Below are 16,227 nucleotides of genomic sequence, written 5' to 3' on the forward strand. Positions count from 1 at the left end.
GAAAAGAATTTGGAGAACAACTCTAAAAGGCTGCTTGATGTTTGCCTTCACTTCCAATCCATATAATGGATTATCAATGCAAGATAATGTCCACATAGAATGACCAGAGAAGGATATAGTTGGATAATCTCATTTGGACATCATGTTATCTTACACGACATCATATTTATTTTACATGGTCTTTTTACCTAGGCAACCTTGTTTTCTGTTTACAAAATTGCCCCCAAGTTTGCTCTTAAATTAAACCACACAAATGATGGGGAGGGGAAAAATGCACATTTTTAAGGTGTTGTATGTATTTATGCACTTTATTTGTGATTTTTTAAAAACGCGCACACATACATAAGGGAGAAACAACTATAACTTCACATATTTTTAAATGCTAGGAATTTATAGACAGTGTTACACTAAATACAAAATGAATGAACAGAATAACTAAAATAGAGATGTCTTTCCTTGTAAAATGAGGAAATATGCTTTTCATATTATTTTTTTTGCTAAAATGCTCTTGTTAAAAAAATAAGATTGACATTCTTCTAAGGAATCTAGGACTCTGGAGATGATCTTCAATTGTGCATTTTCCAGGGTCTCCTTTAAGATTTCTTTATGATCTTTAGGGAAAAAGAAACTATTGCTTGAGGTCTTAATTTATAATGAAATGTAGTGCACAGGCTCATAACACCCCTTTCCCCACTTACTTTCATCCTTAAGACTTGAGGCATGTTCCTGAAAAGTATTTCTTTCCCCAAGTCACAGCTAGTCCTCAACTTACATCAGTTCATTTAGTGACTGTTCAAAGTTATAACCACACTGAAAAAAAGTGTCTTATAGACATTTTCACACTTATAACCGTTGCAGCATCCCCATGTGATGAAAATTGGCAATTGATACATATTTATGACGGTTGCAGTGTCCTGGAGTCGTGCAATCTCCTTTTGTGACCTTCTGACAAGCAAGGTCGATGGAAAATCCAGATTCACTTAATAACCATATTACTAATTTAACAACTGCAGTAATTCACTTAATAACTATGGCAAGAAAGGGCGTTAAATGGGAGAAAACTCACTTAACAACTGTCACACTTAGCAACAGAAATATTGGGGTCAATTATGGTCTAGGATAACCTGTTTTATCAATTTACTTTCAGGTTATCAAGCATCACCTGAGATACTCCTCCATAACTCCCCCTAGAAACTCAATTTAAATTAAAAACCATTTTGTAAAATAAATAAATAAAACTATTTAAATTCTCCTGTGAGTCCCTTGGACTGCAAGGTGATCAAACCAGTCAGTCCTAGAGGAGATCAACCCTGACTGCTCTTTAGAAGGCCAGATCCTGAAGATGAAACTCAAATACTTTGGCCAACTAATGAGAAGGAAAGACTCACTGGAGAAGAGCCTAATGCTGGGAAAAACTGAGGGCAAAAGAAGAACAGGACGACAGAGAATGAAGTGGCTGGATGGAGTCACTGAAGCAGTAGATGTGAGCTTAAATGGACTCCAGAGGATGGTAGAGGACAGGAAGGCCTGGAGAAACATCGTCCATGGGATCACGATGGGACTCGGACACGACTTCTCAACTAACAACAACATCATATTCTCAGTAGACTGCCAAACTTCATCATGCTTTGTCTTGTTTATCACTTGACTGATTCTTGATGTGAACAATTAACTTCATGAGATTCTGAAATTCAGAGATCTGCCCCCATCATCTCTCTGCCCCAGTTTTAAATTTATTATTGAACAATTGCATGATGCTGCCTACTGCCAACTAGGATGCTTTTCCCCCCGTTTCTTTTCTCCAGTCAGCCCTTGACAGAAAGATAGTCTTTTATTTATTCAACTATTAAATAGTGTTAATCCATACAAAAAGTTTATACATTACGAAAAGCTAAATCCTTTCAATTTAACACAGTTCCAGACTGATAACTATATGTCCCATATATACAAATATAAAATCAGTGACAACATTATCTCAGCTTGTTCACAGAATCAAGCTTTTAGGTTAAAAAATATATATCCATATACAGTATTATTTTTCATGAATAGCAGATTATTCCACAGTTCAGAACCTGGCTTAATATGTTCAGCACCAAAAGATTGAGTTAGTTCTCAAGACACGGCTAACTCTTTCATCCCAGATGCTGAATTCAAACTGCAGTGGTCCGTTGAAGAAATATAAATAGTCTGTAAAAAGATGAAAATTAATTTTAAAAAATACCGCTTGGTATTGCTCCCATATTGCTGCTGATACTGAATGCATTTTCTCCCCAAAACATAAGTGTTAGATTCTAAGTCTGCCATAGGTTTGTCATCACAGCACTAGTGCATTTGGTTGCTGATGTGATTGTTTGTTATGCTGTATCTCACTATTTTTAAAAAGTAATTAGACAGAAAGCTGTAGTCCAATGTTGTTCCCCCCTTGCTTTCAACAAGAGCAGAAGTTAACAAACCAGGAATAACTTCTGACTATTTTCTTCCTGGCTCCTTTCTCAGTCTGTTATAAATCTCCAAATAAATAATAATATCAAGGTCTGCTTAATATTACACGGAAGGAAGAGCAAAGGGTATTATCAAAATTTGAGGAGGGACCTAATGGTTTGGTTCGGTCACTCCAAGGAGGAGGCTGAAACTACCTTTTACTTTAATCCCCTATAACATCTCAGTTAACCCTCCCCTAATTGGTTCACTGACAAATGCGCGCATGACAAAAGCGTGATGACAAAACTGCAGTGAGAAAACCGCAATGTTGAAATTGCGCCCACATAGGTGCGCCGACAAAAGAGCACTGACAGAAGCGCGCCATCAACAAACAATACAAAAAAAACTTAAGAACCCTAACCCTAACCCTTACCATTACCATTACCATTACCTTAACCCTAATCACGCTTTTGTGGGTGCGGTTTTGTCGCGCGCCTTTGTGGGCACACTGTCGACGTCACGGTTTTATCGCCGCGGTTTTGTTGGCGCGCTGTTGTTGGGCACGCATTTGTCAGGTCACGCCCTAATTTGGTATCTTTCAAGTAGGTGGGATATGTTATGACAGTTCAGAACAAGGATTAATGTCCCAGGAAAACCCTACTTTATGATTTCGTAGAAACTAAAATGGAAACTCAGCCAACCTGTCCAGGGCTGATGGACCAGAAGAAAGAGGAGATACTTAAGAAGGCTGGAAGCCCTTCAAATAGCCCAATCAAAAAATCAAACACACATACCATTTTTCTGATAAACGGCATCCACTCGGCGACCAATTCCTGGGAAGTCATCTTGTATAATTCTAGGGTAGCCTTTGTCCATGATCTGATTCTGTTCATCAAAACTACATTGAAGAGGAAAACAAGTGAAAAGCTGTTACTACTGTTATCCGTGGTTTATTTACAGCATTCTATGTATTGCAGTTCTTTATCAAGGATTTCTTTGAAACACAGTTCACAACAGGGAAAGCATAATATTCCATATTGAAGTAATGGTTTGTCAATAACATAAATTCCTAGGAAAACAAAGCACTTGAATGGCATCCGAAAGATACTGTCAGGCCTAAAACCAAGAGTGACACATGGTTATTCTACCAAACTGATTTCTCTCCTGTAAACAGAATCCTGCCAAACTGAGGATTCTACTGTCTTCATGTACCATATAATCTGAGAACTATTAGGGAGGGTCTGTCTTGACCCTCTTTCTCATACACATAACATCCAAGCTATATTGCCTCTTACTCCACTGTTACACATCTCCTCCTATTGGCAGCCCACTTGCTCAATACATTTCATCACTGTTACCAGCAGCAGTGCATCACTGCATGTTAGAACTAATTTAAAAAAAGTGTATTTCTATGTCAGGAGACACACATACTCACACATATTTTTTTTTAATTAGTCTTATAAAGTGGAGGATGTTACAGAATAAATGCTAATTGTTTCATACTCTGCAACAGAAAAGACAGAGTAAGGTTAAACAGCAACAGATCAGCAAAATTATATTGAAGGCTTAAAATTCAGGGAATGTATTTTTTTAATGAGAATTTTCCATGACATTTACTTTAATGTTTTTTCCAGAGCAACCTTGCCTGGAACTATTTCTCCATCCGGAAAAAAACTGAAATGATGAGTTGGAGCAAAACATCGTCATATATAAAAGAGACATCCTGAAGCACTTTCTAGGACTTTGTTTATTTTGAGGTCTCACCAGCCATACAAACAGACAAATACCTGCCACATAACACACCAGACTTAGTGATTGTTGTTAAGGAAGGCAAAGAAGTCTGGATAGTGAATGTTGCAGTACCTAGAGATAGCAGATTAGAAGAGAAAGAACTGGAGAAAAATCGCAAAATACAAAGATGTGAAAATAGTAGAACAACAATGGCAAAAGAAAGCAAGGATAGTATTAATAGTGCAACCACTTGAATGCCATTAAAGGTAAAGGTAAAGGTTCCCCTTGCCCATATGTGCTAGTCCAACTCTAGGGGGCGGTGCTCATGTCCGTTTCAAAACTGAAGAGTCAGGGCTGTCTGAAGACATATCCGTGGTCATGTGGCCAGCATGACTAAATGCTGAAGGCACCTGGAACCCTGTTACCTTCCCACCGAAGATGGTTCCTATTTTTCTACTTGCATTTTTACATGCTTTCTAACTGCTAGGTTGGCAGAAGCTGGGACAAGTAACGGGAGCTCACTCCATTATGCGGTGCTAGGGATTCAAACTGTCAAACTGCTGACCTTTCTGATTGACAAGTTCTGCGTCTTACCCACTGAGCCACTGTGTCCCTTGTTAGATGTGACAAAATCACCATCAGTTAATTGCAAAAGGCAGTATTACTTGGAACAACTTACATCCTGTGATGATATCTCTAATACCATAACTATCAAACATCATCTACCTATACCAAGTTCTTGGGACGGGCTTGATTGGTGGACAAAAATGCCAATCTAGTCTAAAAATATAATTAACAATAATTGTTAATTATAATCTTTTCTTGGCCTACATCAACTTAATCATAATGGTGATTCCCATTGTTTCCCTGGATTTGTTCTAAGGACAACTATAAATCTGAATAATTGAATGTCCCGTTAATTAAAAGTGTTTTAGTATGCCATGAAATTTATGAACCAAAACAGGTGAAAAGGTGAGAATGAATAAATAATCTGATTACAATGTCACAGGAAATGGAAGCACTTGTCTAGGGCACACAAATGATCAGATACCTGCTTGAAAGGGAGAAAATTAGAAAATCCAGGATTGATAAAATAAAAATATAAAGTAAAAAGAAGAAAATGGCAAACCATTCCTGTATTGTCATGAAAATTGCATGGACATAATCAAGAAGTCACCCTAAATCAAATTTTATTAAGGGCATGTTTATCTTTGCCTCTCAGCAAAAGATGGTGAGAAAAATGTTCGACTTACCTCCAGTATTTTTCTCCTGTAAAAAAGAGAGTTTTCCCAGTCTCACTGATATGGACCGCTGCGTCGATTGTCTTTATGGATTTTGGCAAACCCAATTCATAAAGTTTTTTAGGGTAGCCCTCTATTATATCATAACCATTCAAAGCCCAAACTTTTCTGCCTGTAAAAAAAGTAGGACTTTTTTAGACTGCAGTCCTATAATTTCTAGAAATGCATCCAAGAGAAAACTGGAACTTTCACATCTCCCCATTCAAGACAAGGAAGTCTGAACCTGAACTTTATTTAACACATTAGCCGATAACCCGGCGTTGCCTGGGTATTTATGTATAGGGGGAAAATATCCGAACCAAACATAATTTCTAATGTTGGATTTTCCCTCTTACCAGAGGAAGCCCCCTTGTGGAGTACTGGGAAGCCATTACCATGGCAACTCCATTGTACTGCATAGTAGAAGCCATTTTACAGCAGTACAGAAGAAGCCATTTTAAGGCACAACAGGCTGTATCTTAACAGAACACACACACCAAGGGGTTTTAGGGGTGTCTTACTTCCACTGTATTTGTTTCCAGAGAGTAAGTCACCTGTGTACCCAGTTTGTGAAATTGCTCAAGGCGTTTCAGAGTTATGCTGGAACATACACACCCACAGCTCTCTTTTTATATAGAGAGATATTGGTATTTAAATGATGTTACATTTTGTTTTAATTTAATTAACTTTAGAATGATAGAATTATACTGTATTTGTCACTGCATATTCACAATTGTTTTTTTTTTAAAAGTTTTATTACTGTTCTGAAATTGGAATATCAATTTTGGTGGAACAGAGGAAATAAATTAAACTTTTTTTTGAAAAAAAATCTTCTTTATCAATTTACCCCGAAAAAGCAGCACACGATCCTTGTCAGAGTGTTCATACGCCGCATCAATTTTGGTTGGAATGTCTGGCCAAAATGATCTAATCTGCACCAAATCTGCTTCAACCATCTGAGGATGTAGACGCCAAAAAAACCTAATTGGAAGAGGAACGTTTTGTTATACGATACTAACATTTTATTGAACGTACTAACTGGTTCTAGAACTTGATTCTCTGGAGTCGAGATAATATGGTGTATCTACCAATCAATACAACAACCATTAAACTGCACAACTGAATTGAGGGAATTGAACTCTGGGCTTGCCTTTCACAAGGGCTTAAAAACACTTTGCTTTTAATGTAATTTTTTTACATTATAATAACCATCATGAAGTCTCACTAGCTGACAATGTAAAAAAGAAATAAAAACTTGAATATAAGTATCCAAATTATAAAGCATATTTATTATCATGCATATGTTCAATAGCACCAATACTATACCAATTTTCTTATTCTAGGAATCAAAGTTAAATAGAGCTAATCAGAGATAACAAAGGCCATATATTTTCAGAGTTGCTAAGGGTTTTCTCCTTTGTGGAACTAAAGTTTGAAATATTCAATCAAGCTGAGGAATGGATATATTCAGCTGGGATTCCGGTGTCAGAGAATAGACAGGGGCGGGGCCAGTCAGAGGCAGTATTCACCAGTTCTCCAAACTACCATATTTTTCAGAGTATCAGACGCATCTTTTTCCCTCAAAAAAGAGGGGGGAAATCTAGGTGTGTCTTATACACTGAATACAGAATTTTTGGCCTACCAAAACCCCAACCCCTAGGCAGCCCCCCAGCCCCCAGAAACACTCTACAAGCCTCTCAAAGCTCTGCATACCCCCCCCTTTTTTTAAAAAATGCCCCCATTTTTGCAAAAAACGGCCCTTTTTTGCTCATTTTTGCCCCCTCCCACCTCTAGGAGCACTCTACAAGCCTCCCAAAGCTCTCCATGCCCCCCCTTTTTGCAAAAAATGAGACGTGCAGAGAGTTTGGGAGGCCTGCAGAGTACAAAATTTACCTCTTCAAAATCATGTTGGGTCTTATACTTTGGTGTGTCTTATAGTCCGAAAAATATGGTACTCAAAATTTCTGTTACCAGTTCTCCAGAACTGGTCAGCACCTGCTGAATACCACCTCTGATGTACATACGGATCTCAAGATCTGCAGGCTCTGTTGGAGCAATTTAATCCTATATAGTAATCATTGCCTCCCTTAATCCGTAAAATATCTCATAAAGTCATAAATGGCAGAGAAATCCTTCATAGTTCATTTATGATTTACCTGTCTTTGAAGATCATCATTTCTCCTCGAAATTCTGTGATAGCATCAAGTGTTAGATTTTCACTGCATTTCTCAGGGGTTTTTGGATGATCAGGATGGGGATCGTGACCTCCTGAACCTGGGCCAATACATTGTTTATTCATTAAATACAGATTACATATTGTGATCCTATTAGTCCATCATTATTTAGGCATGACATTCTAAAACTTCGGGTGATGCACTAATAAAATGACATTGGTGGAATGCATGACATTTTTGCATTTCCCCCTATCTCTTCTCATTTACATTGATGAAAACAACATACGAATTTTGTGCTGCTTCCAGTTTTCCCATACTTTCATTAAATCTCTAACCAGAAAATATTCTCATTGGTGTGAAGTTTTTTTTCCTTTTTAAAAAAGATGGGATGTGGACATTTAGGAAACTTTCAAAGTTATGGAAAGATGAGTAATGACAAGACCAGCAGTTTGGTACTGCTTCAAAAGAAAGCCAAGTCAATCACATCACCAAGAGAAATTCAAATAAACGCTCAAGCCAGAGGTGGTATTCAGCAGGTTCTGACCGGTTCTGGAGAACCGGTAGCGGAAATTTTGAGTAGTTAGGAGAACCGTTAAATACCACCTCTGACTGGCCCTGTCCCCATCTATTCTCTGCCTCCCAAGTCCCAGCTGATCGGGAGGAAATGGGGATTTTGCAGTAACCTTTCCTCGGAGTGGGGAGGAAATGGAGATTTTACAATATTCTTCCCCTGCCACGCCCACCAAGCCACGCCACGCCCACCAAGCCACGCCACGCCCACCAAGCCACGCCACGCCCACAGAACCGGTGGTAAAAAAAAATTGAACCCCACCACTGGTTCAAGCATTCTGAGAATAAGAGAGAAAAGCAGATACTATTTTTGCAGAAGAAAAAAAAACATAAGAAATTGCAAGGCAGGTTTTGGCACAGGGTTTCAATAAGCAGAAGAAACCTCAAAAGACCGGCTTACCATAAAGAGTCTGGATCCCTTGAACATCATCATCTGGCAATACGAAGCCAGTGTTCCCTGTGTATGTGTAGATTGGATACATCAGAGCGCCTGGATCTCTGGAATGCTCGAGTCCGAGAGCATGGCCAAATTCGTGGGCAGCCACAAGAAACAAATTATATCCTAGGAAACAGTATGCCTTTGGGTCAAGAAACCAAGCCAATTTTGTCAGGTTAAAAACCTGGTTTAGAATAGAATAGAATAACAGAGTTGGAAGGGACCTTGAAGGTCTTCTAGTCCAACACCCTTCCTAGGCAGGAAACCCTACACCACTTCAGGCAAATGGTTATCCAACATCTTCTTAAAAACGTCCAATGTTGGAGCATTCACAACTTCTGGAGGCAAGCTGTTCCACTGATTAATTGTTCTGTCAGGAAATTTCTCCTTAGTTCTAAGTTGCTTCTCTCCTTGATTAGTTCCCACCCATTGCTTCTACCCTTAAGTGCTTTGGAAAATAGCTTGACTCCCTCTTCTTTGTGGCAACCCCTGAGATATTGGAACACTGCTATCATGTCTCCCCTAGTCCTTCTTTTCATTAAACTAGACATGCCCAGTTCCTGCAACCGTTCTTCATATGTTTTAGTCTCCAGTCCCCTAATCATCTTTGTTGCTCTTCTCTGCACTCTTTCTAGAGTCTCCACATCTTTTCTACATCGTTTCTTCCTTTTGTTTCTTTTGGTAGCATTCAAAATAACAGCAACAATCATTTAAGTGTTGGTTTAATTAGTGTTACAGGCTCCTCCAATATTTTCACTTTCCATGAACTGAAATTGTATCTGTTAGCTACATTATCCACCAACATAGATAGGAAAGTTAGGAGTTAGGCTACCTGTTTGCATTTGAAGGCAAACTTTCTTCTTTCTACTAAGGTTTTCAGCCTCCAGGGACTTTTGGGGTCATGAAGGTGGCTGCTGTTATGTCACTAGAAATATGTTCTGATTATTCTCCCCTCCCATTTTTGGAGAAGCTAATACAGGTAGTCCTCAACTAACAACAGTTTTGTTTAGTGACCATTCAAAGTCACAATGACATAGGAAAAAATGACCATTGTCACATAAGTAAACACTTGTGACCATTGCAGCATCCTCTTGGTCACATGAAATCCAGATGCTTGGCAACTGACTCACAGTTATGACAGCTGCAGTGTCCCAGAGTCATGTGATCACTTTTTGCGACCTTCTGACAAGCAAAGTCAAGACCGATTCACTTAGCAACTGTGTTACTAAGTTAACAACCGCAGGGATTCACTTAAGAAATGTAGCAAGGCAGGTCATAAAATGGGACAAAACTCGCTTAACAAATGTTTCACTTAGCAACAGAAATTTTGGGCTCATTGGTGGTCCTACGTTGAGGACTACCTGTAGATTTTTTTTCCCTGGTGCCTTTGAGTCAGTGTCGATTTTTGACAGCTTCCTAAACAGGTCCCTGTACCAGTGATGGCTAAACTTTTTTGGCTTGGGTGCAAAAAGTGTGTAGGTGTGTGTGTGCCTACACCCATAATTCAATTCCCCCTCCCCTGCATGCCCCCCGCACATGTGCGCATGGTCCCCTTGCTGCCCCACTCCCTGTGCGTGCGTGCATGACACCACCCCTCCTAAAGCTGGGGAGGGTGAAAATTGTCTCCCTCAGCCCCCCAGAGGCCCCCGGAAGTCAGAAACAGCCAATTTCCAAACTTCCAGTAAGCCCAGTAGGCCCGTTTTTGCCCTCCCCAGACTTCAGAGGCTTTCCTGAAGCCTAGGGAGGGCAAAATAGCCTCCCCTGGGCCCCCAAAAGCCCTTCGAAGGCTGAAAATCAGCTGGCCTGTGCGCACATCCATGCTGCAGCTGACTTAGGGCAACAGCTCGCGTGTCCTCAGAGATGGCTCCACATGCCACCTGTGGCACAGATGCCATAGGTTTGCCATCACGGCCTTATACCATTCCAGACAAGTAGCTGTCCAGCCTCTTCTTAAAAGCCTCCACAGTTTTCTTGGCATCTGAATAAAAGTGGCTTTCAGGAACTTTTTCCAACAGCTCTGGAATTCTTTTCTGAACTTCATCCAAGCATCGACTCTGCTTAGCTTCCAAGGCTAGATAAATGCTGCTAACACCTGAAGCTATGCACGTTTATCTGGCCTGAATTCAGCGGAATATACTTTCACCTTTGTGCCAGTAGGAAGTGAATTAATTGATGCCATTGGTATTGATAAGTTAGCACTAATCAAGACAAACACCTCTGCTAGCATTGACTTGGAAATTATGAAGCTGAACAAGGATGGATCATATTCATGTATTCCTCCCAAAAGTAAAGTCTGCTTATGAAAAAAGTCACTGGTTAAACATTGGCATCAAATACTGTTCAGAACCAAATAAAACAAAGGGCCTGGAAATGCTCTTTAAAACCCATTTTAATTACCTTTGGAATCTGTTGACCAAAATTCATCCTCATCAAAATGAGCATCTCCTCCATAACCTGGTCCAGGAGGGAAAGCATGAGCCAGGAGACCAGAAGGTCCATCAAAAGGATAGAAATCACCATGTTCTATAAACATATGGAACAGTAATAAATACCATTAGTATTTTAATTGACAATCAAATCAGACGGTAACCCTTCTATTAACATATAAAAACAGAAAAGTAAAGAACAGAAGAGCTCTGAAGCTGGACTAAGCCAGCTACAAATGAAGTCCACCACTTCATGTTGCCAATCCAATCTATACAAAAAGTTCTTAAATACAGACAGTACAATGCTAGTCCTCTCCCACCATTGTTTTCCAGGATTTTGGATAAGTTGCTTGTGATTCCAGCATTATCAAGCACCCATGAAAACTAATAGTAATCATGCCCTCCATGACTTCATCAAGTAGTAATAATGTCCTCCAGCATTACCAAACACCCATCAAAACTAGTAGTAATCATGTCCTCTGTGACTTCACCAAGTAGTAATAATGTCCACCAGCATTACCAAACACCCATCAAAACTAGTAGTAATCATGTCCTCTGTGGCTTCACCAAGTAGTAATAATGTCCTCCAGCATTACCAAACACCCATCAAAACTAGTAGTAATCATGTCCTCTGTGACTTCATCAAGAAGTAATCATGTCCTCCAGCATTACCAAACACTCATCAAAACTAGTAGTAATCATGTCCTCCATGGCTTTACCAAGTAGTAATCGTGTCCTCCAGCATTACCAAACACACATCAAAACTAGTAGTAATCATGTCCTCCATGGCTTCACCAAGGCTTTATCAAGAAAACACCAACGGCAGCCATTTCCTCACTATTTTTAACAGAGTTGGAGGGGAACCTGTAGGTCATCTAATCCAACCCCCACCCCAAAGAAGGAGACCCTACACCATTTCTGACAGATGGTACTCCAGTCTATTTACCTCTTCGTCCAAAGGAGATCATGATATCTGCTACGCCAGTACGAATTCTGGTGAAGTTGAGTGGCGTCACATCAGACCAGACTTTGAATGCCTTTCTGAAGGCTCGCTCCACTTCAGACTTTTTCAGATCCGGGGTGTAATTTAAAATCCTACCAAAATCAAAGAAATTATTTTTTTAAAGACTCAGAAAAAATTGCAAAACACTCAATAACAATAATGCGATATTCTTTCTTATGCTTTTGATTTTGAAAACAGAAGCAGTTTTCCTATTTACAGAAAGAAGTAGGTTTCTAGCCACCAAAAATGTGTGTGTGTGTGTGTGTGTGTGTGTGTGTGTGTGAGAGAGAGAGAGAGAGAGAGAGAGAGAGAGAGAGAGAGAGAGAGAGAGAGAGAGAGAGAGAGAGAGAGAGAGAGAGAATATGAATAAATTTGCCTTATTTTTAGAAGTGGCTGTAAAAGATACATTTCATACATAATGGAAATAATTTAGGTTGTTTGGGTATGAGAGACTTGTGGTTTGTTTATTGAAAGCTGCTTTAACATATTTAAAGCTGTTTAAACACTGGTCGACACTGTTAAAGCAGCTTCATAGCATTCATCTGAATGTTGCATATGAGATACATAACATTCATCTTAAATAAGCCGTGCATGAAATGATCATAAATAAAAGCAGACAATCCATCTGAGGATATGGAGGATATTCAAAATCACATTGTTGTTTCTATTAAAAACATCCTATCCCTTTGCCTCATTCCCTCACCCATTATGACCATCAAATCTCCTCCAAATTTTAGTCCAGTCTTTTGACACACACACACCCCGCCTTAATAGCATAGGTGATGGGTGTCACTAGCATGAGTAATCCATCAGCACAAATTGTTTGGATCTGGATTTAGGTAGTATGACACCTGGGTCGTACTATCACATGTGCTGGACATTCGTAGAAGTAAAAAAATATTGGACAAATATACAAAAGTGGTTGGAAAAGAGTACAAAGCAGCACATTGACTTAAAACCAGAAATATTTTTGTTGGAGATTTTGCTTGAAACCTATAGTAAAGGGAATGCATATTCAATTATACATGTATTAACTGTGGCTAGAATTGTACTTGCACAAAACTGGAAGAGTGAAGAGATTCCTACCAAGGAGAATGTGATTAGGAAAATATTAGAATGTGCAGAAATGAATAGATTAATGTTGGCTCTACAGGAGAAAGAACAAAGTGAATGCTATGTGACATGGCAGCTATTTTATGGATGGTTGGAGAACAAAAACAGAAGCTAGAAATAACTGGAGATTAGTGAAATATAGAAAATATGTTAAGACGAAGATGTAAACAATATGTTGCTTTTTACTAATATGTCTGATAAGACTATTGTTTAATATTACTATTATATTCTTATTAGGAGATATGTTAAGAGGAAGAAATGAATAGGTTTATTATGCTTATTATTATTATTATTATTATTATTATTATTATTATTATTATTATTATTATTGCAAGATTAGAGAATCAAGAATGTAATTGATATGTAAATTTTGATTGTTATCGCAGATATATTTGTACCCAGATGATACACTGTTTAATGGAAGATGAAATGTTTCAATTAAAATATTCATCCATCCATCCATCCCCTGGCAACCCAGACTAAGCCGAGCACAAACCTCCCCCAACCAATCAGAACACACCTCCACCCAATCAGAACACAGCCAAGCTCCCACCCAATCAGCTCACACCCCCACTGGCAGTTAAAAGGAAGAAACAGCTGCGATCTCACATTGCTCCTAGAAGCACAAAGCTGAGCAAACCAGCCTGAAGATGACGAATGAGACTTCGTTGAAACGTCGCCAAGACACTTCCAAAATTACGCGGAAGAAAATCTGAATAACCAAAGACACATACATACATACATACATACATACATACATACATACATATTGTATATGTATGCATGCACACACACACACACACACACACACACACACACACACACACGTTTGGATCTGGAGCTAAAGACAAGCTGCTTCTCACCTGTATGTCAAATTAGTGTGGGACCACTTTAGATTTCGAGGGAAAAAATTGTACTCTCCCACATCAGGAACTCCACATCGGGGCTGCTTCATTAACTCATAGGTTTCTTCATTCAGTTTTCCGGTGACTTCTAGACCCAAAAACGATTGCATTTCTCGAAGTTTGGTGGAAAATTTGTCCCCTGACTTTAAGATCCCGGCGGGACTTGACCAGAGATTATAATGAGTTTTTAAATAGCGCTGGAGAGAAGAATGAAGAGGGGGAAAGAGTTTTTCAATAAGGTACTTTAATACTTTTGGCAATAGTAACATAAAAGAAAATCACTAGCAGAGTTAGAAATAGAAGTAATAAGATTCCATATACAGATTCACCAAAACAAAAATGCAGGTCTTTTATATTGTAGCTTACCATTAATGTGTTAGCAGAATAATAACAGTTCAACCCCTGTTCAAGCAAGAAACCCCATATCATTTCAGGCAAAAGTTGTCCAATCTGCTAAAATACTCCCATGTTAAAGCACCCACAACTTCTGGATGCAAGTTGTTCCACTGTTGAATTGAATAGAACAGAATGGAATGGAATGGAATGGGATGGGATGGGATGGGATGGAATGGAATGGAATAGAATAGAATAGAATAGAATAGAATAGAATAGAATAGAATTCTTTATTGGCCAAGTGTGATTGGACACACAAGTAATTTGTCTTGGGTGCATATGCTCTCAATGTACATAAAGAAAAATAAAATAAAATACATTCATCAAGAATCGTAAGATACAACACTTAGTGATAGTCATAGGTTCTAATTCTCAGGAAATTTCTCCTGAGTTCTAGGTTGCTTCTCTCCTTGATTAGTTTCCATTCATAGTGATAGTGATAGCGATAGAGAAGAAGATATGGATAGAGAAAAAAGCAACACAGACAAGAAAAACAGATGCAGGAATGTGTCGTTTAATGAATCCATCACTTTACCTCTGCAAACTGCAGCTCCTGTTTTGTGAACTCGTCGCTATCATCCTCATCGGAAATCTGCAACCTGAAACACCAGGACATGCCCAGCAACAGAAAAAACCCCACTGCAGAATTGGGATGCATCTTACAGGTTCAGTAGATGCTAAAGGCTGGAACTCTGATGGTTTCAGCAAAATAACCTGTGCCTTTTATAGAGCTACTCTGATGATTCATCGGCTTTCCCTGCGAAATACCAACTTCCGAATGCTAGAGAGTAAACATTCTTTCTCTGCTCTCCTCCCCTCTTTCCCCTCAAAAGGCTTGGCTTGGCTTGGGGGGGGGGGCGGGAATCTTCTGTTGTCCCACGGGTGGCTTCAGAATTGTGGCTTTCAATAAGCATGGACTCAGCATATTTCCAGGTGTTGTGGAAAAAAGTTGAGGTTTTCATTTCTCATGACTTTGCAATAATGCCATGGACCTTTTATTGTCCTTTGTGGAGGGGTGACGGGGAAAAGAAATTCTTCTGTTCTGACAAAATAGGCCTGAAAAGTAGTGTGTTGTTTGAATATTGTACTGAAAAACAGAAAAAAACTGGGTTCGAAGGGATCTGAGAGGACTTCTAGTCCAACTCCCCCCCTCCCCCAAGCAGGAAACAATCCTTAAATCAATGGCCTGCAAATAGATATGCATTGATTTGGGCCATGCGGTATGAATTGCAATAGCAATAGCAGTTAGACTTATATACCGCTTCATGGTGCTTTTACAGCCCTCTCTAAGCAGTTTACAGAGTCAGCCTATTGCCCCCCAACAATCTGGTTCCTCATTTTACCCACCTCGGAAGGATGGAAGACTGAGTCCACCTTGAGCCGGTGAGATTTGAACTGCCAAATTGCAGACAGCTAGTAGTCAGCTGAAGTAGCCTGCAATACTGCACTCTAACCACTGCGCCACCTTGACTCTTTATAGGTGATGGAGGCCAAAATGAATAGATGGTGGACTAGGAAAAATAATTGCTGCCAAAAAAAGCCAATGTAATCCTAACTGCATTAACAGAGGGATGCAATCAAGATCAAGAGAGGTACTGATACCACTCATAAAGCCTTAGTAACGCTACACCTAGAATACTCCATCCAGTTTTGGTGACCACACTATATAAAAGATGTTGAGACTCTAGAAAAAGTGCAGAGAAGAGCAATCAAGATGATTAGGGGACAGGAAGCTAAAACATGATGAATGGTTGCAGGAACTGGGCATGGCTAGC

General features: G+C 39.3%; 1 protein-coding gene across 1 annotated transcript; it reads right to left on the minus strand.

Annotated features, from left to right (window-relative positions):
* Nucleotides 1-430: 430 nt before the first annotated feature.
* Nucleotides 431-15,144, minus strand: LOC148044304 (collagenase 3-like). Its single transcript, XM_087722080.1, has 10 exons — nt 14,988-15,144; nt 14,018-14,256; nt 11,985-12,133; nt 11,010-11,135; nt 8,577-8,738; nt 7,589-7,706; nt 6,280-6,413; nt 5,406-5,565; nt 3,216-3,319; nt 431-2,187 (listed from the first exon to the last, which is right to left on the minus strand). The coding sequence occupies exons 1-10, from the start codon at nt 15,108-15,110 to the stop codon at nt 2,087-2,089; spliced, it is 1,416 nt and encodes a 471-aa protein (XP_087578206.1). The 5' UTR covers nt 15,111-15,144; the 3' UTR covers nt 431-2,086.
* Nucleotides 15,145-16,227: the final 1,083 nt, after the last annotated feature.

Source organism: Thamnophis sirtalis, unplaced genomic scaffold (genome assembly GCF_051295495.1).
Source record: "Thamnophis sirtalis isolate CommonGarterSnake01/CBP01778 unplaced genomic scaffold, rThaSir2_p1.2 scaffold_8, whole genome shotgun sequence".
In the NCBI taxonomy this organism is placed as follows: domain Eukaryota; kingdom Metazoa; phylum Chordata; class Lepidosauria; order Squamata; family Natricidae; genus Thamnophis; species Thamnophis sirtalis.

Bases quoted from the DNA above. Each gene is read 5' to 3' on its own strand.
- LOC148044304 (XM_087722080.1), bottom strand. From the start codon at position 15,110: ATGCATCCCAATTCTGCAGTGGGGTTTTTTCTGTTGCTGGGCATGTCC. The intron at 7,707-8,576 runs GTAAGCCGGTCT...GTATTGGCCCAG, and splicing joins AGGGATCCAGACTCTTTATG to GTTCAGGAGGTCACGATCCC. The intron at 3,320-5,405 runs GTAAGTCGAACA...TCTTCAATGTAG, and splicing joins ACAGGAGAAAAATACTGGAG to TTTTGATGAACAGAATCAGA.